Raw genomic sequence first — 25,736 nt, 5'->3', positions numbered from 1 at the left:
AAATCACTGCTCCGCATTTTAGGTACTGTTTTTGGTTCTGTCTTTTAGAGGCACGGCTTTTAATGGGTTCATTGTTTTAATGGCTTGGTCTTTTATCCATCCATGAAGCACATCAGGCATTCAGGTGGGGCATCTGCTGTCTGTCTTTTATTCCCTCAGGGCTTTAAGTCACATGCCGTAAATAATAAATTAGATTATGAAAACTAAAATGTCAACAGAGCAGATTTCAGGGAATCTAATATTCTAATTCAGTCAGTCAGTAATACTGTTAATATTTTTGCGTATATTTCTGTTTGGCATATTATAAAATTTTGTCCCAATTTTGAAGGATTGTAGGGTTTTGTTTTGTTTTGGGGGTTTTTTGGTCCCAAATAAATCTGACACTGCCACCTGCTGGTGGAAAAGCTTAAGTACAGGTTGAAGAATTCAACAGCCAGAGCTGGTGGCTCAGTTATGCTATAGGGGCGCTGTGCTGTGGAAAGGTGGGCCCAAACCTTAGGGAAGGTTTACTGTTGTTTAACACAACGTGTGATGAAATAGTTCTCTCCAGAGAGGACATGATGCTCTTAAATGATTTGATGAGTATAGAAATTATGTGAATCATATGCTGTCCCCTCCACAGGCACAAAAGAGTAAGTGCACATGGTGAAAAGGCCTTAGTAGGACACTGCGTTTTCCAGATATGGAATAACAGGGTTTTTTTCACTATTTCCACTGCTGCACAGCAAACAATAACTGTTGATAATTGGCAATTTGGCAAGCTTTATTTTTTAAATTGTAAACAAATACAGTTTAAAACATGTCGCTGTCACAGTGTAATTCAGTTAAACAAGTAACCTGAAGTGTCCATCATAGTGACCAATCACATTAGGACCCGTCATCCGTTGGGCTCCGCCTCCAGACAGTCAAAAGTAAGTTTAGCGAGCCCCTACGTGTTGGTTTAGCAGTGTGTGTGTAAGCAGGGTTTCTCCACAGAGCACCCGCCAGAGCGTAAAATTGTAGCAGCACGTGCAAATCAGCTAGCGTGCACGATGGCTTCTTTGTGCGCGTTGCTGGATGTAATGGAATGTAATTATGTCCGTGAAATAAAATGATTTGCTCAGATAATGTTTTTGCTCGTGCATATGTTATGTCATAAATATAATTCCATACAGAAGCACCATGATGTCTTTTTCAGCCACTCCTTTGTAGATTTGCAGCTCTTCTTGTCACGGACCCGGTTTTGGGGACTCGGGGACGTGGGGACTATGACTGTTGTTATTATTATTATTATTATTTGATGTGTTGTCTGCACTGCCCCTGTGCGCTTCTGTATGTAGGCAGGTATGTGTGTGTGTGTATTGCCTTTCTTCTGTGGCCAAGTTACAGGCACCTTCAGCCCTGGGGGCGTGGCCTGACTTGAGGGCTGGCCACACCCAAAGTCCTTGCCGCACACCTGCTCCTCATCTGGGCTCCTCGGGGGAGCTATTTAGATGAGCGATGGAGCTTCCACCGATGCTGGATTATTGCGGTTGACTTCACGTCAGTCTTCTAGCTTGTAAGGAAGTGTGAGTGTATGCCTGCTAGGATATAGTGTGTTAACGGCTGCCTCTATTGTTCTCCCTCAGGAGGAATGTGGAACGAGAGAGGCCAGTGAGCACGGGGAGTGCAGAGACACTGGAGCAGAGAGCACTACACGGGGACGTTTGGGAAGAAGACACAACACGGGAGTCAGGGACACTAGGGGATTTATTGTTGTTTACTTCACCACCTTGTAAATAAACACTGTTTGCACTGAAGAGTCCGGCGCTTGGGTCCTGTTTCCCCACCTCCCCACGGTCTGCCAGCCAGACCGTGACACTTCTTGGGATCATTGCCCTGCTGCACCAACCAATTTTGGCCAGCCTATAGCATTATTTGTCTCTAGAATATTTTGGCATACAGAGGAGAGCCTAGATCCTCAGGTCCTGTAGATGTAAAACAAGCCCAAATCATTACACCGCCACTGTCGTGCTTCACAGTTGGTATAAAATGTTTGTGTTGATGTTCTGTATTTTGTTTTAGCCAAATATGACGCTGTGCATTATGGTAAACCATCTCCACTTTGGCGGCTTCTCTCCACTTTAAATTTTTCAGAAACGACCTCATGACCATTCCCAAATAATTGCTGATGTTTTTCGTCCTTGGCATTGTGTTAACACACAACTGCTCCAGACCATCAAACTGTAAAAATAAAACCCTCTGCTTTTATAGAGGTGCTCATACTTGCTGACGATCAGTTAAACAGCTGGATTTGATTAGCACCGGCCACAGCTTACCCTCTTAATTCTTATGGAAGCAGTTTTTCACATACCGTTTCTGATTTTGTTTTAGTTATATATTGACATGACATGTGACGTGATTTTGTTCAATCAAGGTTGTATGTACCTAATTTTAGGACCTGCTGAGGACCAGATGATTATTTTTTATTATGTCCTAATATGTAAACTTCAGAAACCTTGAAAGAGAGCATATATTCTCTTCTGCATATATTCTCTAGGACTATGGGTTCAGTCCATCTCTCTAAAAGTATATGTAAATGTTGACTTTTCCTTTAACTTCTTACATATCTGTACATTTTTAACTACTCTAAACACTGCAATAATAAAAATGTTAAAACGCTATTAAAATCAGATTAGAATACAAATTTACAGGAGGAGTGATTCTCAGGATGTGTAGATAACTGGTTCTTTTATTTGGCAGTTTACAGAAAAGTTTCAGATGGTGCATGCCATGTTCACAGAACCCCAAACTTTTATTCAGCAAAGCTTTCACAGAGAAATATATGGAGGGAGAAAAACAAGCAGCAGAAGATGCAGGCAGATATCAGTGGTACTGTATATTAAAAAGAGACTAGTTTAGTGTGCTGAATGTAAAGCATCCTGCATCCATTCTCTATCTAACCCCCTAAATGAGAGAAGGTGCTGATGATGCCTCAAGGTCATTCTTCATTCACACACACCCACACAGACATACGTAATGTTCACACTATCAATATCAAGATGGGAGCAACAGCACATTCTACTGTCCAAGACACTATGCATGATACCAGTATGGTGTCATAACATTCACAACTTTATAAGGTTCATTCCCAATACCGTGTTCTTAACAGAGCTATTCATTTGGGTAACGATGGATTCATCGAAAAATGGCGCCGTCGGGGTAAAGTGGTAATCTGCAAGTGTATAAACAGTTGCTCCCATTGGGCATAGACATTCTTAATAACAATAAAGCACCTATCGAGCTCATTTCAGAGGAAGTGGACTTCTATGTATCTGTGGGGTTTCGATTATTGTTAAGTTCCAAGTGTGCGTGTTGAGAATGAGTAGGTGCGCGTGAGGGAGATACAGATGAGATACGTTGATATCTTGAGGAGTCTGTAGTCTGGAAACACCAACCGTCATTCTTCACAAAAGACACAGCAAAAAACATCATTATCAGGACATCATCGGGAATCAATGCAAATGCCTGTTTACAGCCAACTCACACCACTGAGAGCTTCCACAAGAAAACGGTCGCAGAGTCAAACTTCAAGAACTGAACATTAATCAAAGACAAAGAAAATATTAGATAGATAGATAGATAGATAGATAGATAGATAGATAGATAGATAGATAGATAGATAGATAGATAGATAAAAGTACTGACAAAATTAAAGCCAATAAAACCCATATTCTTTCAATTTCTGTTAAATCAACAAAACCATTCAATTCTCAAGATGAGTGTTATTCATGTTTGTATCCATTGATAATACTGATAATAGTGAGTACTGGTGGCATGGTGGGTTGTGATATAGTGGTGAGGTCCTTGAACCTCTCAGCCTCCAGGGTTGAGTGTCTGTTACGAAGAGGGTGAAGGCTCTACCGAGGAAGGGGACAGGATTGGGTGGATGGATCGAGGAAGTCTGGACTCGTGTGAGGCTCATGCTGTCAGCTCTTCCCTCAGCTCTTTGTTTCTGCGCACCACAGCCGCGTGTCTCTCCTGGAAACGTCACAACAGCACAGTGAGAATGACTACTCATCAGGACGCTGCCCAGCCCCTTTCATATGCTTTTAGTTCTGATAAAGCCGACGACTCACCTTCTCTTGTAGGCGCTCCATCATGGCTGCCAGGTAGGCTTCACGGTTCTCCTTGATCTGCTCCATCTTCATCTGGAGCTTCTCCTCAGCCATCTTGCTGAAATTACTGTTCTCTTCCATGGCCTTTAGCAACACGTCCCTCTCATGTTCTCGCTTTTCTGCCAAAGCCCTCAGCACCTGGGCCTCTTGGTACTGAATATACAAAAGTATTCAAATTGAATCATTTGCGCCTCCATCTTGTAATATGAATTATTCATTTTCCATAGTTAAATGTCTCAAAGATTTCTTTTGTTTTACATTTTAAACACCTAAAGCTTGTTGACATCGATGCAATATACTCACCTTCCTCCGTTCTTCAGCTGCCTCGAGTTTCTTCTCAATGTCATCCAAGGAGATGTCCCTCTTTGGGGGTGAGGGAAGGTTGTGGGCTACATCTGACACTGGAGACTGAGGCTTGAGAATCACCTCAAAAGCCTGACCCGAGGCCCGCTTGTTTATAGGTTTCACCTCCATGTCTGTAAATGACACAATTACAATGCTAATGGTAGCAAAGTCAAGACATATTACTGTATCAGTCCAATGATACGTATTTTTTTGACTAAAATCTGTATTAGAGAAATCATCAACATGGAGTTAGCTTGTTTAATTTAAAAGAAAATCCATGTTTCAGCTGATTTATACCTTCAAAGTCACACACAAGCTTGTTGCGTGGCTCTGGGTAGAAGCAGGAGCAGATGAGGGAGAGGACAGACAGCTCCTTCATCTTCTCTTTGTATGCTGCAAGAACATAAAAACTGTGTTAAACCATAAAACCATAAAACAAACACAGCATTATCCATTTGTCACAACCAACATTGTCACAAATGGATACATATAGTTGAGATTTTCAATTTAATTACTTGTTAAGAAAGGGGAAATTCTCAACAAACCTGTTAGCGTCAGATGACTGCCTTAATGAGCTGTTAAAAGTCTGAAATGTATCTAAGTGCAGCACTGCTTAATAATTAATTGGATGAATGTATTCTGTGAGCATTATCAAACTAAGAGCATAACAAGCATTACTTTTACTGAAGTTCACATGTGAGCTTAAAATCAGGAAATGAAACGCCTCGGTCACCGTGGTGTCACAGTCGTAAAAAACACCAGATTAATGACCTGAACGTTCTTTTTTTAAATTAACTTTCACCAGATCTTTGGACTATTTTTAATCTTCACCGCCAGTTCTTCGTGCTCTTTCTATTTTTGACAAAGTGCCCACCTGGCTCTTCAGAGAGGACTACAGATTGTCAGCGCTGCTAAGCCTTCTGCTGCAAAGGCCAGCGTGTGAAGCAGCCCCTTGCTGCAGGGCTGGCCTGCCTCCCACCCTGCCATACACCTGTCTGGTTCACTACATATCTATGATACTACACGCAGAATAGTGAGTTGGCACATTATATTTTCTGTAAAAACAAACAAACAAAAAAACTGAAAGAATGGATGGCTTATATTAAGAATTTTGTAAAGTGGGTAGCCAAAAACAAACAAACCCGTGCTAAATGTCTGGCCTACAACAATAACTGCCCATCAGAAGAGATGACTAGAATAATATCAGTGTGCTAATTCTGCCTACATTTTATTTTTGTAACATATATCAATAATGAATTTTTGGAAAATAAACTGCAGCACCTCTGCCACAGCTGGTGCAATCCTTTGCAAGGAATAGATAAGGAAAGCTAAAGACATGAATAAAAGGTGCAATCTTATAACCGACAACAATCATCTTAAGGAGACGTTTAAGTGACAAAAAAAGTAAAACGATAACCTGCACCTTTCATTATAGCCACAGGAATGTAAAAGTCAAACAGATGAAGCCTCCAAATGATTTGGTGTCGGCTAAATGATCGGCAACCCAGCATCTTGGGTGGGGTCCGTCTGCATTATGCTGCATGTTGGGGCCGCTGTAGCGTGAACCGCAGGTGGAGCATTGTAAGGTTAATAAACCTCTCTCAGGCAGCCCATATTGTATAATTACACACTGTTACCTACCACAATTGTTATATAAAAATGAATATGTTTACGTAGGTAGGATAATATAGGAGATTTTTCAGTAACCTAACGACATAGGATGCTCGGCGTGAGCCCACATTCTTATCATCAATAGAGTCCTGCGTGGAGACAATAGTCTGCAGAAATGTGATTTAATGCAATTTAGTTTTGAAAACGGCAAAGAGAGCTTTCATTTTATTTTATTTATTTATATATTTATTTTCATGGTGGAGCTGTTACAGAAGCACGACCACCAGCCGGTAGGCTACACCGGGCCGACATAGACCTTCCGCAAAAATCATGCACCTGTACCATCCATCCATCCCGCTTTAATCCATCTTAACCCATCCAGACTAATGCTTACCGGTTGCTGTTTTAGCCATGGCTGATGTATTTCTCCGCAGAGGATGCTGTAGATCTGTTCTGGTGAGCGGTGATGCTGCTTAAGGCACTGAGTCAGCGAAGAGACGGAGGAAGGATCGGATAGCAGACGGGAGGTGGGAACGCACGGGAGCGCGCAAACAGACCCTCCTCTCACGCGCCGCGCGTCTTACACCACCCAGTGCAGGCTAACCGAAGCTCAAAATAATGAGACACCTCAGAATAAAGCCGTTATTTGTCCTCAAGCCTGAATAATAATGTAATAATAATGTGTTTGAGAATGATCCAAGTTAACAGTGCAAAAAATATAGGCCAGAAATAAAATACACCAACATGGTCACTATTTTTGTTTTTGTTTTTGTAAAGAAGTGAATATCCTGGTGTGCAGATGATTCATCACACTCACAACAACCGATATTTCCTCAACCTGCAACTGTGTCATGATATAGTCCAGTATGAAGTTACAGGGGTAGTAACAGGAATTATAAATGACTCAAGTTTAGATTGAAAAAACCAAAACCAAAGTATAAGTGATTATAACACCTGCATTCACATACTGATTCGTGTCAAAGCTGTGGCAGTGAAAACGATCTATTAAACCAATTGAAACAGATAATACTGTAACATAGGTAAGAATGAAGACTTCTTCATCGAGCTGCTGCAGGCTGCCACGCCTGCTGGTCAAAAATATTAGACACTCGCCATTAGTCGGAGTGTTCAATTTTATCTTAACCTTTAATGCGTCATCTATCACCAGCATTTGACAAAAGAGGGAATGAGTGTGTTATAGTTATTCCTCTGACCAAAGCAGTCCAAAGTAGCTTCAGTCTCAGCAGATCTTTCTAGAAAATGAACCCAGTGGCACCAGCTGAAATTCTTAAAACCAAGTGTTTTTTCCTCATATAGCTGATTTTAATAGACAAACTAGGTTAGACCAGGGTTAGTTTTCATGATTTTTACTCGAATTTCCATGAATTGCTGACCAATGAAACATCTTTCAATAACTGTTCCTTCATTCCTTCTTTCCATTTTTGTCATTAATTGTAACAAAAAATAATTAACAATCAATGGAACTCTGAAACCCGATATCGGAATTAGTCTACATATGAGTAATAAACGAGTAATATATTTAGGAAATTACAGTGCTCTTATAATGTAGACCTTATGATGTGTTTCCTACAGGTAACCTTAGCAGACAACACAACAAACCCATCCTTCCTTCGGCCAGCTGTTTGTGTGTGGCTCAACACAAACCATTCTGCCAACAAAGAAACAAACAGATATATTTATACAACACTGCCTTTACATGCCTAGCTTCAAATACCTTTCTCATTTCTTATACTCAGGCAGGGGCTCAGTTGTTACATGTGTCACATTTTAACCTAGCTACCACATGGCTAAAGCTTGCTGATGAGAAACCTTAAGCTTTTTAATAAGTGTCCAATTTTTAAGCGACTAATACTGTGTGAGATTTTTATTACAAAAAAAGCAGCAACATGAAAATTTACTCTGACCCATAAAAATTACAAAATACTTCCTCCCCTCAAACTTTTGTGTCTTTTCCACAAATTGACCACCGCAAAAGTGTCCTTTAATGTGGCACTAACAAATGTGACATCAACACCGGTCTACCCTAAATCTTTTAGGGATATTTATTATTATTATCATTATTATTATTTATAATTTACTGTTCAATCAGTACACACCAGAACACCATTTATTAATATCTTTGGCTTGTTTATTGGTCAGGATGCTGATCTTGACTTCACCAGGCTTTTCAAGAGCTGCAAATACTGACAGATCATACAACAAACTTAACATTTCATTTGTGCCGCAGTGCTTCTTACATAAAGAATTATTTTCTTAATATGTTGTGAAATTTCAGACTGCACAAAGCTTTACTAGCTTGCTTTATTTATGACACAAAGCAGAAATCTTTCTCAAGCGGAGTGTCGTGTTGTTGCAGCTCTTATATTGTGAAAGAAATGCTGAGCACATATACAAAGGTCGAAGACACTGAATACAATCTGGATGACAATAATAAAAAAAAAAATCTCCGCATACACAGTTAAGTTTTCAACAACAAATTTAAACCTATAAAATATTTTAAAATAATTATTTTTTATAATAGGTGTAAAAAGGTGATTTTGTTATGGCACCACTGTGAGTTTAGACTTACAGGTTCAAGTTTTACGGATCTGAAACTTTACATGTCAAGTAGAACAAAGACGACCTTAACTAATACACATATTTAATGAACTTAACTCACTTTAAATACAAGGGTGCTACATCAATAATTCTCAATTCAAGTGTACTTAAGAGAAATACAAAATAAAACAACAGTATAGCGGTGCATGTTTTTATAGCAGTGTATCTAGTAAATCAGTGTCAAAGGATAAATAGAAGGCATCATTTAAGTCTTTTGGAGACATGTAAAGGTATGGCTTCTAGACAGAAGATAATAAGAATTTACTGTATGCTTGCATTTATTTAGCTATCTTTCGCTGCTTTGGCATTCAACTGCTTCTTAATGTAGTAGCCGACCAGTATCTGAGGACGCTGCTGGTAACTGTGAAGAACTTCGTGAGAGCTGCCCAGCTGATCTCCCTTCAGCCGATCCAGGAGCGTGACGCAAACCACAGCCGCTTTTGACAAACAGAGATAAACGTTAGTAATCCAGTGGGGTTTCAGGACAACGTGCTGTTTTCAGACACTGAAAATGCTGTCAGAAGTAAAACGATGCCGATATTGAAACTTCTTACCTCGTAGACCACTCAGTTTGCACATAGCAGCAAACACTGATGACTCCATCTCTATATTACAAACTCCTGCTTCCTGAGCTTTGTTGAGGTACTCTTGCTTGTCCTTCTCAGTGTAGGAGCAGAAAGCGCCGTCCAAACGGGCTTGCCCTACACGTGTGATCAAACAGAGAAAACAGGAAGACGGTGAAAGACTGTAGATGTTGGCAAACAGTGTACTCACTAACACATCGGTGCATCAGAACTCAAACCTTCATAGAAATCCAGCGTGCACATGGTGTTGCCTACAACTGTCTTAAACTGGTTTAGCTCCTTGTTGCACTGCAGCAGGTCCTCAGCCAGGCTTTGGTCCAGATCAGTGTTGCGCACCACAGTCTTCCCAAGGATCACCTGCTCAAACCTGGGCTGAAAGGTGGGATCCACAGACTGCTTGGTGACAACAACAGTGCCAGGCTCAAGTCCTGAAAGCCAAATACAGCAGATTAGATGAAGCAGTTTAAGTGAAATTACAAATCTAAAGGTTTTAGGAGAATTTACTTTTTTTCTAGAGCATATATCTTTACTATGAAGATCAGTGGTTGTAAAATTTAGTCACAGCTTCTAGAATTGAATCACCATCATGTGCATCATGTGCTGGAAATGTTATATGTATATACTGCAAATTCAAATATGCAACACAGGGCAACAGCTAAATGTTCATGTCATTGCTTGTGTAAGGCCAAGGTTGTGTAAATTTCAAAGGCAGGCTTCAAAGATCAGCTGACCTCTCTTTCAAAAATCTGAAAAAATCAGTTAAAACCAAGCATTTGCAATTAATTGTGAAAATGTTTTCATGAAGCGATTTGATTAAGGAACCTTAGTCTGTTTCTTGGGATATAAATAGAAAAATGTGCCCTTTTTCAAAACAAAGAACTCTGTTGTCATCTCTTGCATCATCACACGATCCATCTACTGGAAAGTACGTGCGACACAATTACAAGGAAAATTAGCATATTTTAAATAACAAAAGAATTTCTAGCTCGCTAATGCTGCAGATGTATAATCATATATTTACAATGCCAAAAAATAAGTAACCCCTCAATACTGATCTTCATTTAAGTGTAACTTTGACAGTTTTCCAGTCTAGTGCTCAGTATTCATCACTCTTACGTTGTCACTCGTTTTTGCTTACGCCATCTCCGCTTTCCCGCTAGTTGTAATACCCGATCCTTTGAGCTTTGTTAAAATGTAACTAATAACACAGAAACCTTTGTCTCGTTTTTTCTAAACTGAAAACAAATCATTAACCTAGAGACCATTTTGTTGACGGGATCATGGCATCTGCAACGTCGCTGACGTCTCAATCCACTCCCATCCTTGAACTAAGCTTTCAGCTATTCACCGGTAACATTTTGTAACTGCATCTTGCATAGCTGCGCACAAAAAATAAATCAGTCCCCAAACTGACAAACATTTATCAAATTAAACAAAAAACAATATTTTGGTTGGTTTTTTTACTACAATGATTTGGAAAATAGGTCTGGTATGACATGTAATTAGTGCCATGGTAACAACAATCCTATCACAAGCTGGTCTTTAGGCTTAATCTACAAATTAATCCCAAACAGAACCCAGTTCCAAAGGGTGACTTTCCCTTTCCTCACCAAGAAAAGGGCCCAACTGCACGTACCTACTCCACCTGATGTCCCAATGCGTATAATTGTAACATCTGTGCACTTTGCATGATAGAGGAGCTTTATTAGCTCATGCAACATTATGGCAATAGATGGGATGCCCATTCCATGCTGCAAAAACAAGCAGAGACACACACCATTTTTAAATGACGTTCATGAGATTATTATGCATTTAGGTAGATAAACAAATACAATTTAAGAAAAAGATCACGTGAAAAACAAAATAACATTGAGGATATTGTTCTTACATACACTGACAGAGAGGACAGGGCCAACTTTGTACATGGCGTAACGATCCGTCCCAGCACAGATATTTGGATACTCAGATTGGGGGTCTTCCATACCGAGCTCAGCTGCGATGTACTCAGTGAATGCTTTCATTCTCCAGGGACTCCCACCCACACAAACAAACTACAGAAAAGCACACACATAAAGATAGACATGAGAACTGCACAGACAAAAACAGGCTCAAGGCTTTAAAATAAAAATGAAAAAAGATGACTATGGGATACATTACTTTGACATCACCAAACATATCTTGTAGGTTATGAGTTTCAGTTCCTAGACTGAAGTGGTAGAGGATGTCTTCTTTCAGTGCATCCAGGTGTGGGTTGTGCACATAAACAGGGCTTTAAGAGGGGAGAAGGATAGACATGAAAAGGTCAGTTTTAACCTCATGGTCGGGCTGAATAGCTTGGTTAAAACACTGAATCACACAGATCCATGAAGAGCAATGATTGTTATGTAATTATGGTGGGTAGCTAACGCGGTAGTATTACAAATATCTCATTGGTTCTGTAAGACCATAACAAAATTGTCACGACTTTCAGGGGGGAAAAGAAAGAAAAGAAAATCAATGGCCATATATCCTGTCACACCCCAGCTTCCTCATTCCAAGACGACATTGCAGCTGACGCGTGTGAAGCGTTTTTTCTGAGTAGTACCTGCGTTTTTAAGCAAATATGTTAAACATGTTGACCGGAACTTCTCACCTGCTGCACAGAGCGCTTCCTTCGTCCTTGGAGTCCATTTTTCCTGCGAACAGCCGAATCCGAACAAAATTACTCAGTGAGCAGAATGAAAGAAGCACATAACGACACCTGGCTGCTGAGAAAGCCTGTTACTTAGGATTTCTCCAACATGTAACTCAGTTATCAGATCTGTACAATTAAGGTTTTTGGTTTTGTTTTTTTAAAATTTAAAACAGTCACCATAGGAACATAATAACAACATGCACATTCAGCACTATCGCGCACCGGCTACAGAAAATACGGTAATGAGCTTCATCCTTACCTGAAAGATCAGCCAACGGGACTCACGAAACCAAGAAACAAAACAAAAAAATTAAAAAGAAGATACAGATGATTTGCTCTTTGAGAGGTTACTCTTCTGCTCCTCTCTTCCTACGTTAAATTTCAGTATGAAAATCTTCCGTAACGCCGAGAGCCGGCCCACAATGGCGTGACGTCAGATGAGTCACAGGGGTACTAATGAGTCTCGTCACCCACTCACGGATGGTGGCTACCGGCCTCCGGTCACGTACAGAGGTCGATAAAGTGCAGCAGATGTTCAGTAACAGCGGCGCTATTAAAGGATTTCCGCAGATGTTGGGAAAAGTACTGCTTTTCACAGAGTTTATATTGTGAGTCAGTTTGGTCAAAATGACGAAGGTTGTACAAGAAAATGATTCATTAAGTGCCGGAATAAAAAAAAACCCAACAACATATAGCTGGCCTTGGTGGTTTATGTTGAAATAGTGTAGAAAAATCCTTACATTTTATAAAATGTGCTCAACAAAATCTTTCATGTGTGCTTTTCACTTCCTGTAGATTTAAGAATGCACGGTTTCATGTTGACCATTAATCTTTTTTTGTTTTTTTCAAAAACAGCAAATGTGTTGTCAAACAACCATTCTATGAATGTAGCACACATAACAAACAGATAAAATAAAATATCATTGGTCTTCCTGTTAATATCTGCTCGACTGATGCAAGAGTCACTCCGGTTTATGCCAGTTTCTTAAGCTGTTTAATGCTCGGACATGCTCACCAGCTGTACAATACACAGGTGTGTCATTTGGGATGGAAAGTGCTGCCGAAGCAGGTTGATAATAGCAGAGGTGTAGGACAGAAAATCAAAAGCAAATTGTAAACAAATGCTAATCTTAACTCCAGAGAACTACTAATTCAGTGTAAACATAATTCCCGCCATCACTTCAGTTCAGGACTTTTATTGAAACATCTGAAAAGTAGCCATTCAGGTTTTTTTCTGTTTCAAAAAGGTGTTCACACAGTATAAATACACTACAGCACTCTCAGGGGGTTATCAAAAACCGAAATTCTAGTCAACCTCCTGCAAAATAATAAATAGGAAATAAAAAGTTAAATTAAACTGAAAGGAAGAACAGCAAACACAAACACTGCACAAGCAAGACAAATTTCTCAAGATGAGTGAAGCCCTTCAGCCGCCCTAAAAACAAACAAAGGTGACATTTTTATTATGGTGTTCATGTTAGCGACCCAATTTTAACAAAATACCGTAAAAAATACCTTTTTTTTCTGTGTTTTAACTTTAACTTAATTCATACATACAGTATATACATTAACTGGTGTTATAAATATCCAATGTTCAAATTAGTCTTGAAGAACTGTGTATTTCATTTAAATCATAATCTATACTGTCTACTGTTCTTTTCTACAGTAGGAAAAAGGCATTAAAGTCAAGCTGTGGTAACAAATTTACAGTATTAAACTCACATTTCATCTTTCTTGCCACTCATCCTCATTTCATAAAGCCTTAGTTGCTCAGGATCTCTCTGTGAAAATAGTATAAAAGCATCTTTAAATCCAGACACTACTGATATTATTTGGACCATTTAGTAAGTAAACAACATTAATTTTACACTTACTGCCTCACTTAACACTATTGGGTGATCTGGCAAGAATTCTGGCTTCTTCCTGGCCTCTGGACAACTGGCCAGACCAATTAAGAAGTCCCTTGTGTAAGATATCCTGTCTGAAGATAAACATGTCATAAGAGTTCAAGTTAGGGATATCCAAAATAATCTGTTTGCTTCTTTAATTACCTCAAAGGTAATAAAGCTGACAAAAAGAGACGTTTCTGATGCGTTGGGATTCACCAACACTTCTGCATTGGCTTACATCGAACACAACCTCACCAAAAAGACAAATTCCTTCTAAGACAGCTTATTCAGTTCTGTGATAATTCTCTGATTACTGGATGTTAAGGCCCTCTTGTGGTCATTCCTCACAATATCAGCTGAATTGAGGAAAAAATTGTGATGCCTTTGGTCCAAAACTCCTCGTCCCAGTGAACGCCTGGTCAGCAGTGACAAGAAACATCTGATGGGGACTGGTAGTGCTGAAAGATGAGTTGATGAATTCAGGGTTTGATGACAGGTGTAACAGTGAAGCTGCAAGGAGTAGAGGTAATGAAGGTAAATGAGTTTGAATACATGGGGTTAACCCTCCAAAGGGATGAACAGAGTATAAGCGAGGTGAAGAAGAGCATGCAGGCAGGGTGGAGTGGTGGAGACCAGGGTTGGAGTGATTTGTGACAGAAGGATCGCTGCAAGAGTGAAAGAGAAGATTTGCAAAAGGTTAGCGAGGCCTGCTGTGATGAATGGTTTGGAGACAGTGGCTCTGACAAAAACAGTCGAGGTTGAGCTGGAAGCGGTAGAGTTGAAGATGCTCAGATTTTCAGTCAGAGTGACGAGAGGCGTGACTGTGAAGCAGGATATCGGCTTATCCAGGTAACTTCAGAGTTAACCTTGGGTTTCCCGTACTACAAAGGTGGTTTACTTCTTACTGGGGTACATCGCCATGATAACTTATGCTGCAAACCTAACCTGCTCTGGAGGAGGTTATGCTCCAGATTAGTGACCAATGGGTATAAAATTACTGCCTAATGACCAAACAGTTCTTCTCAAAACACTAATTCCAGGAAGATTCTTCAGACACCTGAGGTGAGAGTAGGAGGGTCTGAAGTTTTTCATTTGCTTCTGAAGTCTTTGGGTTTCCCTGATGACAAAATTTGATTCCTTGATATTTTTTTCTGCTGGCAACAAACAACTTTAAAGTAGTTTCATTATTCTATAAGCATTAATATATGATCCTTAAACAGGACACCTAATCTATTTTTGTTGACCTCCCATCAAATTTGTTCGTAGACTGAGCCTATGATTCTGTTTTTTATTTAATCATTACACTTAAACCCTTAAACACCAGACAGGCTGCAGCTGGATGAATAAAAACTAGAACTGTCAGGAGCAGGTTATGTTTTGTTCAGAGGTTTGGTATAAAATTGTGAAGAATATTTTCTGTGAGTCTTGTATTTACAGCATTGTGATAGAGCTTTTCTTCTGGCAGAATACATTTTATATGTGCAAGTTATTAAACCATAACCTTACTAAAAACACTGAACGAAGTGAAAACTGTGTCTCACTGTCATGGAAATGTATGTGTCTTAATCTGTGATTCAGAAAATGTATGAAATGTACTATCTATGTGTATACTTGCTAAGCCTCCTTGACATTTCTGGAATTGCAGCTACTAGAACCCCCACCAAAAACACTTGTTCACCACACCAACAAGCTGAAGTGCTTTCCACGCCTTGTTTATTAGGCTATAGGACAGTAAAATCTATTGTTTAAATGTATCTTTCATGTGACTGTGCAAGGGAAGCCCTGGGTTAACTTTTCAAGCTACTAACCAGCTTCACGTGACCATTTATCCTGATTGAATCCAAATAATGGAAAGACACCCTGGGTACGCTCAACATGCTTTGTAGTTTAGGGACCAGGATGGACAGAATTATAAATCAGTATATCAGACAGAAAACTGTGATGAGAAGTTTGGAGACAAAGTTAGAGAGGCAACGCTGGGATTGTTTGGAGCAGAGGAATAGTGGATGCCTTGGATAAAGAATGTGGAATATGGAGCTTCCAGGAAGAACGAAAAGAAGATGCCCATGAAGAAGATTTGTGGATGTAGTTAAGAAGGACATAGAAAAAGTTCGTGTAACAGAGGTATTATTGGGGACCCCTAAAGGGAGCAGCTGAAAGAAGACAGAAGTCAAATTATGTATGTGTAAAACTGATAATAGATCAGAAAATGTATTTATGAATTGCAGAAATCCTGCCATTCCAAAGGGTTCAAAAACTTGTCCTTGAAACTGTACATAGTGCAGGAAAAGCTGCTTCGGAGTAATTTTTATTTTTGAAAAAAAAAGAAGAAGAAAAAACTCACCTTTTTTCTGTTTATGAAGGTTGATGATCTTGTAGAACCGCTCTACACCAATATTTGTCTATCAAATACAAAATTTTAGCTTAAATATATATTTTTTTAAAAAACATGATATCATGAGTCTAAAACACTGAAGCACCGAATAATTAACTGATTAGTTATTCGAAAGGAAATCATTAGGTTAGTGTTATGTGTCATCTTTGTGTAGTGCCACCGTTCTCAAATGTTGAGGTGTGTCACAGGTTTACTCTGGTGGCATAAGGTGCCACCAGAGTAAACCCACACAGTGGAAAAAATCATCTTAGATGAATCTTAGCCTGACAAAGTCTCACCATGGCCATGGCAAACAGCGTCTCTACAAAATCCATATTTGCAGTGGCAAGCTAGAGCCTGGTGGACAGACTATGGAAAGCCAAAGCTTAGAATCTGTTCACTTTCCCATGCTGTTTTGTTGTTTGATTATGAATGACCTTCAAACAAGTGGATGCTTTTTAGTACTTTTTTTTTCCAGTACTGTTATACATGTATGTCCATATCATATATACACTGTCAGCTTCACCTTTTTGTAACAATGTAGTTTAAACTCCTTTTTTATCAGTAGGTTTCATTTACCAAAACTATATTTAACTTCTGTGAAAAAAAATGTGATATTTTTAGTCTATCCCAGCTTTCATAGTGCACAGCTGTAATAGAGCGGGAGACAGACATACTCACATTCATACCTACAGTCAACTTAGAATCACCTATTAACCTAATGTCTTGATGAATGCTCAATCATCCAGGTAAATTCATCCCAAAAGGTGGATTCTGTTCATCTGGACGTAGTGTTGCATCACTCATCCAAGTGACAAAACATTTTTTTCATTGAAAACACAACGTCCAGATGAACAGCTATTAACCTAACCTTTGCATGTCTTTGGACTGTGGGAAGAAGCCACGCAGATACATGGAGAAGATTTAAACTCCACACGGATCCCAGCTTCTTCCTATGAGTCACGAGTACTAACCACTGCATCACCATGCAACCCTCTTTATAATTAGGGTTTTCTTTTTAACTTACCTCTTGATCCATCAGCACCTGGACATGTGCAGCAGGATTTACTGGTGGATCTAAACAAAGTATTAACATCCCCATATGAACATTCATTACACAGGCACACATTACATTTCAAACTGGCACATTTGATCCTGTTTACTTGCACTGATGACTTACCAATGTCGGCAGGGATGCAGCGGCGCAGGGGTCTCGCTGGCTCCAGGTGCTTTTGAAGGATTCTTCTCCTAGATATCTCCATTCTGGTGTCAGTAAGGTTCAAACATGCTTTAAGCCTACTAATTTCTACAAGCCTACTAAGCAGCAGAAGGATGCATTAGTCACTAATATATTGCTTTTCAGTGTTTTAAAATGAGGGGTTTGGAGTCCAAACCAAGGCCAAGGCTGCATATCAGGAATACTTACAACTTTTCACTATAGTGTGTAATGATTTATGACCCTATAAATTATTATTATTATTTTATTGCCATTGATAATTATTTAATTATTTCATAATTAAGTATTTTTTTACAGCTACAATATTCAAATACTTCACTAAATAATTTGAGTTTATTGGTATGAAAAGTTGTAAATGTCATGCATCTACACAACAAGATGATTGCTTAGATTTTGTGAAACTAGCAAAAAAAAAAAAAAATGTTTGTGATACAAAACCAAACCACAATTACAGTCACTGTTTCAGTTCAATTTATATACACAGTGCCAAATCACAGCAACAGTCACCCCAAGGCACTTTATATTGTACAGTAAAAAGTATTATGTTAACTCATCTGGTGTTAACTCATCCAGGTGTGAAAGTGTTTTGTAAGAAGTCACAGACAAGGCTGGCCAAATAACAACAATGATAATAATAGTAATTTTGTTTAAACAATTTTTCATTTCATTTTTGTTTAAAGATGTCAGAAAACAACGATTAACTGCGGTGTAATATCTGCTATAAAATGGAAGAATTACTGATAACGATAAACACAAATAGGGAAATTTCAAAGAAAAATAAAGTATTCATATTTTATTCGCTAAAATAGTCTGGTCAGGGTTAGATGGTTAAATATCAAACTCCTAAGGTTTAGCATACAGAGAAACAGAATAGAAAAATAATTAATCAAATAAGCACCTTACATAAATAATATATTCCCCGGTTTAATATACTTAAATAAAAATCAATTTAATGTTAGCTGTTTATTTTTTTATTGTTACTTAACATGTTTCTTTTAGCTTAACTTTACTACACTGAATGTAAGCTAACTTATCAAACTTTATGAGGCTGTCAACAATACTTTTCTAAAACTCTAAATCTTAATTTAACTGCATTAAAAAACAACTTTTGAAAACAGGTGTAACGTTCCCGCTGTCCACTATAACGCGCTCATGGCACCCCCCAAAAAATTAAATAAATAAATCTGTGTAAAGCCTGCGCATCAAGGCAACGGCGAGCAGCTAACGTTAACATTAGCGGTTGATGTGAACGTTCACAGTTCGCTACGTATTTAATGGTCAGGATTGTATGTACAGATAGCTTAATGACGTTAAAACAACAAAACGAGAAAGAAAAATAAGGCAAGTAACAGAAAAACATAACTTGGAAAACGATGCAAAAGTTTGAACTTCTATAAACATCTATTAAATCTGGCTAGCAACGCTCGGCTCATCGTGCGAATTTATAGATGTCGAGGTTTAAAATTTTATGAAGATAAATTTATTCACCTCTAGTTCTACGAAATTCCCTCGGCGTGGACTTCAGCCTGTTCACCTCACCAGTGTCATGCCAGTCAAGAGGAAGAAAAACACACAAATAAAACACGACTTCCGAATTTTAATTTTCAAAATAAAACTCGTGCAGTCAGCATCATCGACACGTTCTACTGTTGTGAAAAGGGAGTAGTGTTGTTTCTACATTTAATCTAATTAGCAATTTTATCAATATCTGAATGTTGTTTTTTTCTGTACAAGTAGGTATTGAATCTATCTTTACAGCATTAAGTGTTTTTCTTTTTACAACTGTACTGTCTTCTGTAACAGAGGCCTATTTGATGTGAAGCCACACCTCGCCATTGCTTAGGCGGCCACCAGGACCCGCTACACCTCGTTGCAACATTGGATTGGTGCTTAGAGTGATTGATCAACTACCGTTTATCACAGACTGTTAACTTAATGTCTGAGAAATTTTGTATACAAAGCTATTTTATATTGTTATATATAACAGAAATTTATATATTGTCATTTTAAACATTCACATTTTTAATCATTTTCTTTTCTTTGTTTATATGTATAAAAGGAAAAGATATTGTTTAAAAAACATTCACATTTTTTAAACTAATTTTCTCACTGTTTGAGGTGAGCCGCTCTCCCAGTGCTTACAAATTATTTAAAATGAAAATAAAGGACACAGAAAAAAAAGCATGCAATAGTTTTACGTTTAACATACTAGATAGTAAAAAGATAGGCATCTATACTTATTTTTTCAAACCTGTCAGTACACCATACTCACCACTACAGATGAGTATTGACCATTTAAACAGTGGTTATATTTAAGGTTTTGTTCTTTGAAGGCTGTCTGCAAAAAAAATAAAATAAATAAAATGCAGAATATCATAACAGGTCTTTGGGGGGAGAAAGAAAATACATCACTGAACTCAAAATATTTTTTTATTCATTATTTATCTGTATCCTGTATAGACAAGCTTGATCAGCAGATCCTAATTTAATGTTAACAATTCAAAAGCATCATTTTTTATTTTAAAATGACAGTGTACAAAAAGACAGTAAGATGAAATGGAATACACATTTTTTTCACACTATCACAAGTTCAATCAAAAATTGAAATAGAGTATTGCTTTTAACAAATAAAAGAAGGCTAAATTAAATACATGCAAGCTCACTTTATAGTTAGAATCATAGAGTCATCCCATATCAACATCCCCCATCACCCTCCCTTTTTTCCCCTTCCAAAAAAAAAACCAAAACAAACCTAAGTCAAAACACAACGCAGTGGTTTTTCAAATCAACATGGTTTACATTTCCAATTACACCTGGAATTTTAAGTGCAACGAAAAGCAATTTTACTTTCACACAAGGAGCAGCTTTATTTTTCTCTGCCCTATTGGTCTTCCACCTAGTTCTTCAACTGCCGTTAAAGCCTCTCGACGAGACTCAAATACCAAAGTAGCAGAGCCTTTAGGTTTTCCACTCTGGTCATACTGCAGTGACACAGACCCAGGTATTATACGATATCCGTAACAAAAATCGTAGATTTCTTCACTTCTGATTTGAAAAGGTAGGTTGACTAACTGAACACAGGTGGGAGCGTCAAAAGGCTCCACTGGGGAGCGGAAACTGCCACGAACTCCATTGCTCCGGTCTTCTGGAGAACGAGACCGCGCCACACGAGGCTCATAATCAATACCTCCATGGATGCTGTCCTGTGCATCAGTTACTGGTATACCCCCATCACGAGGAACCCTGAAGTCAGGATATGAAGTGTCACCAGTGAGATAAGATGCTTCGCTGCTCTTGCTCGAGTACTGCTCCCCTCTCAGCAGTGGCTCTTGCACCACTGGTGGATCAGCACCCAACTCCTGCATCTCAGAACGTGTAATGCATTTTAGTATGACTTTTGACCCAAGAAACCGTCGTCCATCGAGAATGAGTGCCCTCATAGCCTCGGCCTCAGATCCAAAGACCACCAAAGCTTGTCCAACCCCAGCACCTTCTCGGTCCTGCAGCACACACACATTGTCCTCTGTGATATTAAACCCGTGGAAGAAGTCGATGATCTCAACTTTTCGTACGTCAAATGGCAGGTTTCGCACAAACACACACATCTTCTCTGAGTCATAAGGATCACTGGAGTAAGACGCAGGCCTCTCCTGAAACCTTTCTGAGTTTCCAGAAGGCCGGACAGTGGTACCTTGAGGTTTCAGAAGGGCAATCATGTTCTCCCTTGAAACTGGACGGGTATGCACTAGTCGATTGAAAAACTGTCTTTTTTCATGAGCTAAAGCTTCACAATAGTCACGCAAACTCTTGAACAGCACCAGTGCAGATCTTTTTCGTTTCCCGTCAGAGTCAATCAAGTGCAGGATCTGGTCATCCCCAAGTTTCGCATTATGAAAAAGCCGTTTTATATCTTCTTTTTCCACTGCAAATGACAGATTTTCCAACAAAACACAGTACTCCCCTTCTGAAGGAGCAATGCGCCTCTGAGCCACAGGCGATCGTGACCTTACACGGTGCTGTGGATCCCTCTGATTGGGAATGGGCGATCGCCCCCTTTGGAAACTCCCATCTATGATAGCTGTTGGCATTCTACCAGTAACCCGATGCCAATCATTCAATGTTGTCGTGGAGATCTCAATATACCTTGAGCCAATGTATTCCCGATCTCTCTTCAACCCTTCCATTGCATCCTCTCTTGTTGCAAATTTGACAAAACCTGTTCCATTGTTTAATCCTTGGCGATTTTTTATTAAAACAACTTCATCAACAACTAAACCACCAAAAAAGTCACAAATTTCCTTTTCAGTGACAGAGAAAGGCAGTCCTTTTAGAAACAAAAACACATCATCTGTGTTTGGGGCCCTCTGGAGCAGGGGTGGAGGTGTGTCACCCGATCTGCTGGCTGATCTCCTGCCCATCTCTGGCTCCATAGATCTGCGAGGATGTCCAACGTCATCTTCAAGCCGCCTTTTCTGATCCCTCTCCACAATTTTTGTTGTTCTTTCGAGCATATTCTGCATCTCTGCTTTACTACTTAACAGCAATGTAACAGGTGAGCCTCTAATGACACCACCTGACCGTGTCATGGCTCTTCTTGCATCTTCATCTGAAGCAAAGATAATGAAAGCCTCGTCTCGCTCCCCACCAATTATATGCACCCCTCCATCAGGAATTTTGAGACCAGTGAAGAACCTGCGAATATCCTCAGAACCCGCTGTGACTCTCAGTCCCTGTAAACGGATGACGACCGCCATGCTGAAGCACAAACAACAGCACCTGTAGACAGAAGGATATAGAATAATATTATTGCCAACAGAGCATCTGTAGCTCTGTGCCAATTTCCCGGCATTTCGCTGTACCACCATGAAACCTGAAAAGCAATGCAATCTCAGGGCCATCACAAATCCACCTCACGTTCTAAAGAGCCAAGCCTCAAAGCACAAAACTAAAGGCCTTTACGTTGAAATCGCAGCAAAATTAAGGAACTAAAATACAGACCATATTAAAACTAAACTTCTGCTCACTATTTAAAATATTTGACTCAAGTTCCCACCAAACTGACTTCACAAAAAAAAACCCAAACAAAAAGCAAATGAAAAAAAATCACACCATACTGGTTTCAATAACAGAGCAACATTAGTTCTGAAAGATGACAAGCTGAAAATGAAACCACCTCCCAAAGAAGAAAAATCCTCAATATAGCGAGTCCACTTTCAAGTTTATAAATATTGTCCACTTATTTAGCCAAGTGATCAACTGTAGGAGAACATCCTCGATGACCAGTCATAAATCCAGCTGTGAAATCTGTGCTTGGTGGGGGAAAAAAAAAAATTAGTTCTTCATCTGGCACTGTCATCTTACAAACAGGAAAAAAGGACAAGATCACGCTTAACAGCAGATAACATCTCCAACCATTAACCTTTGCTCCATCTGTCCCAGACATGATCAAAGGCTGCTCCAAATCAGTCTCAGACTTCACAAGCACATTAAGTTGCACATTTACAACACATAAAACCCGTGAAACCCTTCAGTATTGCTTTAGAGCTAGGAGTATACCAGTGTGGTCATAGCTCAAAGCAGCATTTTCATTTGTTTTGGGCAAAGAAGTCCGGTCTGCTTACTTACTGTTACTTACAATACCCAAATGTATCCATTATGTACATTTTAGCTTCAAAGCTGTGCAAAACACTAATTTTTTAAAAGTTAATAGTTGACTGCTCGTAAAAAGCTAGTTAAAAAGTTTTATGCTTCAGCCACCACAAAGTCCACCTCAATTCATAATTAAATGAATTTGGATCTTCTTATAAGCAAATCAAATTCGATGGTGAAAATTCACACTCCTTTGTTCACTCCTTTTTTTGTGTTACCAATTCAGAATTCCTGCTTTCAAGTTGTTCAGACAGGTCGAGCTAGACTGTTGTGTTTCTGATGAACCAAAGCAAGAAAAAGAAAGAAAAAAACCCCCAAAGAAATCAGGATGTTGCTCTTCTTCAAGGTTTCTTCACTACATTGCCGCCTTGATCCAGCTTCTCCCAATGATTCCAAAATGTCCAGTTTATAGCAGCAATGGCTGTATCAGGTAGGAAACGGATGTCACCACTAAAGGCAATAAGTAAGACTTTGAGCCAGTCGCTTATATGGTCCTTATGCAGCAATACGCTGAAGTCACTGCTCAGTTCAAGATCATTAACCCAAAGTGAAAATCACAGGACCTTTTACCACCAATATCAATGAGAAAACGAACTAACATGGTATCTTGATGAGTCGCCTTCATGCACAGCAGGGAGATCTCAGAATCTTTGCAAACTGACAGTTGCTGTCAACCAGAAATCACCACCCATGCATCACGGGGTGGGACGCAACGACAGAGCCTTAACGGTTCCAGGTTGGCCATCCACGTAGAGAAACCCCCAACATGTACAATAACTTACTAAATCACTTAAATGTGTCACCAGCGTGCAACTAATCAAAAGCGCAGTGCTCCGATTCCGAGTACATAACAACCACGTCGCCATTACTGAATCGGACATGCCCCTGTCAGCCGCATCGTTGACAAAATATACACGTAAAATACACGCAACCTGCAAACATCGTAACCTTGTATGCCAGCTGAGATTAGCTAACGTGGATTGTTGGCCAGGTTGTTTCTGCTATTTCAAACGCCTCTGCCGCTGAAACCAAGAACAAAATGTCGAGCTTAGCTGCACTCGTCTTTGTACCCAGCTAGGCCTGTAGCTTTAGCTCGTTTATCCCCCGAATCCGACCAGCAGCATTGACGACGTTTTTTTGTTTTAATACTACCACCATATTGTCACATAACCAACGTCAGAACTTACACAAAAGGCAACCAAAGACTCTCGTTAAAATATCGAGAGTAGTGGAGATATTGAGAACAATAAAGTCGGCTACGTCGCTCTCACGGCACTGTTTGAGGGAAAATGGCCTTCTTCTTCTTCTTTTTAAATTTTTACTGCCAGTTGGCAAACAACTGAATGGTGCATTACCGCCACCAACTGGTATGGAGTGTGGTCTGAAACGCGAAAATTGCCTTCTTCAGCGCCTTTTTTTCTTCTTCCTCAGACGGCGCGGTCCAAACCGAAGTCAAAGCTGCATGTTGCCATCTACTGTACCGGCATGAAAACGTTATTGAGAACGCTCAGGCAAAGTTCTAGCAGAGCCTAACCATTAGTTGACTTGCAAATTAACCTGCCTGTATCCTGTGTCACTTTACCATATTTACAATCTTCTCCAAAGTTACATTCATCTGGTGTTTTTTCCCCACAATATAGAGTTTTACATTGTGTGTGTATATGTGTTTGTTTGTGTCTTAATATTTTCTGCTATGCCTAATGACAGACATTTGGAACACAACAGTTGCCTCAAAGCAGTTTGTATTGTAAGGTAAAGACCCTACAATAATACAGAAAAGAAAAACAAAACAAAACAGAGATCCGGCAAACAGATGAAATGCTTTGGCGACAGTGGGAAGGAAAACACTGGTTAAGTTTTTATTATTTTAATATGATTTTGCATAGCTTGTGATGTTTTGCATTTTTAAAACATAATCCACTGTCAATTGTCAATAAATAAACCAAGCTTTTCCAGCGCTTGAGTGGTGTCATCATGCATGCTTATTTCCCAAGGAAGCTGAGATACTTGTGTGCAGTAAAATGTAGGCGGATGTTCTGCCATTTAGTTGCAGTGAGTGCAGTGTACTTTGCTGTAGTCTGCTGGGGGAGCAGCATTGGAGCTGATACCAGCAGACTGATTACAGATTATCCATAACTTAAAATTTCGAGTTATTTTCCAGAATTTTCGACTTATTAACTTGAAATTTTGAGAAAAGTAACTCGAAATTTCGAGTTACTTTTTTCAAAATTTTGAGTTAACTCGAAATTTTGAGTTAGCGCTGCCAATCAGTAATGTACGTGAATGGCGTCATTTCCTTGTTACCTGGAAGCTGAAGCCCTGAGCGACAAATGCTATAGTTAAGCTATCAGTATTATAGCCAGTCATGAATGCACAAATTGCTGATTATTTTCAGCGTGGCTTCACAAATGATGAAATCCTTGTATTATTAGCTGAATCACATGGCGTTACTATCAGCAAATGTAATCTCGAAAGCGCCAATTTGTTGCAATCCAGTTTTGAGTGCGCATTCCATGTAGATTACTGATTGGCATAGCTAACTCGAAATTTCGAGTTACTTTTCTCAAAATTTCGAGAAAATAAGTTGAAATTTCGAGTTATGGATCCTTTTTTTTTTT

General features: G+C 39.3%; 4 protein-coding genes and 1 long non-coding RNA gene across 5 annotated transcripts; 1 reads left to right on the top strand and 4 right to left on the bottom strand.

Annotated features, from left to right (window-relative positions):
* The first annotated feature begins 1,286 nt into the window (after window positions 1-1,286).
* On the top strand, window positions 1,287-2,561 carry LOC106098921 (uncharacterized). Its single transcript, XR_001225241.2, has 2 exons — window positions 1,287-1,521; window positions 1,608-2,561. It is a non-coding gene; the product is annotated as an uncharacterized LOC106098921 (long non-coding RNA).
* A 123-nt stretch (window positions 2,562-2,684) lies between these two features.
* stmn2a (stathmin 2a) lies at window positions 2,685-6,678 on the bottom strand. The gene is made up of 5 exons (XM_003454400.3): window positions 6,487-6,678; window positions 4,779-4,874; window positions 4,440-4,612; window positions 4,098-4,289; window positions 2,685-3,999 (listed from the first exon to the last, which is right to left on the bottom strand). Exons 1-5 carry the CDS (start codon window positions 6,503-6,505, stop codon window positions 3,940-3,942), a joined length of 540 nt encoding a protein of 179 aa, XP_003454448.1. The 5' UTR covers window positions 6,506-6,678; the 3' UTR covers window positions 2,685-3,939.
* A 1,541-nt stretch (window positions 6,679-8,219) lies between these two features.
* upp1 (uridine phosphorylase 1) lies at window positions 8,220-12,371 on the bottom strand. The gene is made up of 8 exons (XM_019365047.2): window positions 12,229-12,371; window positions 11,928-11,970; window positions 11,453-11,564; window positions 11,188-11,346; window positions 10,932-11,046; window positions 9,514-9,723; window positions 9,266-9,412; window positions 8,220-9,148 (listed from the first exon to the last, which is right to left on the bottom strand). Exons 2-8 carry the CDS (start codon window positions 11,963-11,965, stop codon window positions 8,994-8,996), a joined length of 936 nt encoding a protein of 311 aa, XP_019220592.1. The 5' UTR covers window positions 11,966-11,970; window positions 12,229-12,371; the 3' UTR covers window positions 8,220-8,993.
* A 290-nt stretch (window positions 12,372-12,661) lies between these two features.
* gra (granulito) lies at window positions 12,662-19,112 on the bottom strand. Its single transcript, XM_019365048.2, has 7 exons — window positions 18,958-19,112; window positions 17,413-17,495; window positions 17,260-17,309; window positions 16,203-16,260; window positions 13,844-13,950; window positions 13,692-13,750; window positions 12,662-13,404 (listed from the first exon to the last, which is right to left on the bottom strand). Exons 2-7 carry the CDS (start codon window positions 17,492-17,494, stop codon window positions 13,377-13,379), a joined length of 384 nt encoding a protein of 127 aa, XP_019220593.1. The 5' UTR covers window position 17,495; window positions 18,958-19,112; the 3' UTR covers window positions 12,662-13,376.
* A 769-nt stretch (window positions 19,113-19,881) lies between these two features.
* rbm12bb (RNA binding motif protein 12Bb) lies at window positions 19,882-24,466 on the bottom strand. The gene is made up of 2 exons (XM_003454456.4): window positions 24,306-24,466; window positions 19,882-22,245 (listed from the first exon to the last, which is right to left on the bottom strand). Exon 2 carries the CDS (start codon window positions 22,221-22,223, stop codon window positions 20,319-20,321), a length of 1,905 nt encoding a protein of 634 aa, XP_003454504.1. The 5' UTR covers window positions 22,224-22,245; window positions 24,306-24,466; the 3' UTR covers window positions 19,882-20,318.
* Window positions 24,467-25,736: the final 1,270 nt, after the last annotated feature.

Source organism: Oreochromis niloticus, linkage group LG11, assembly GCF_001858045.2.
Source record: "Oreochromis niloticus isolate F11D_XX linkage group LG11, O_niloticus_UMD_NMBU, whole genome shotgun sequence".
Taxonomy (NCBI): domain Eukaryota; kingdom Metazoa; phylum Chordata; class Actinopteri; order Cichliformes; family Cichlidae; genus Oreochromis; species Oreochromis niloticus.
This window is presented reverse-complemented; position numbering and strand designations above follow the sequence as displayed.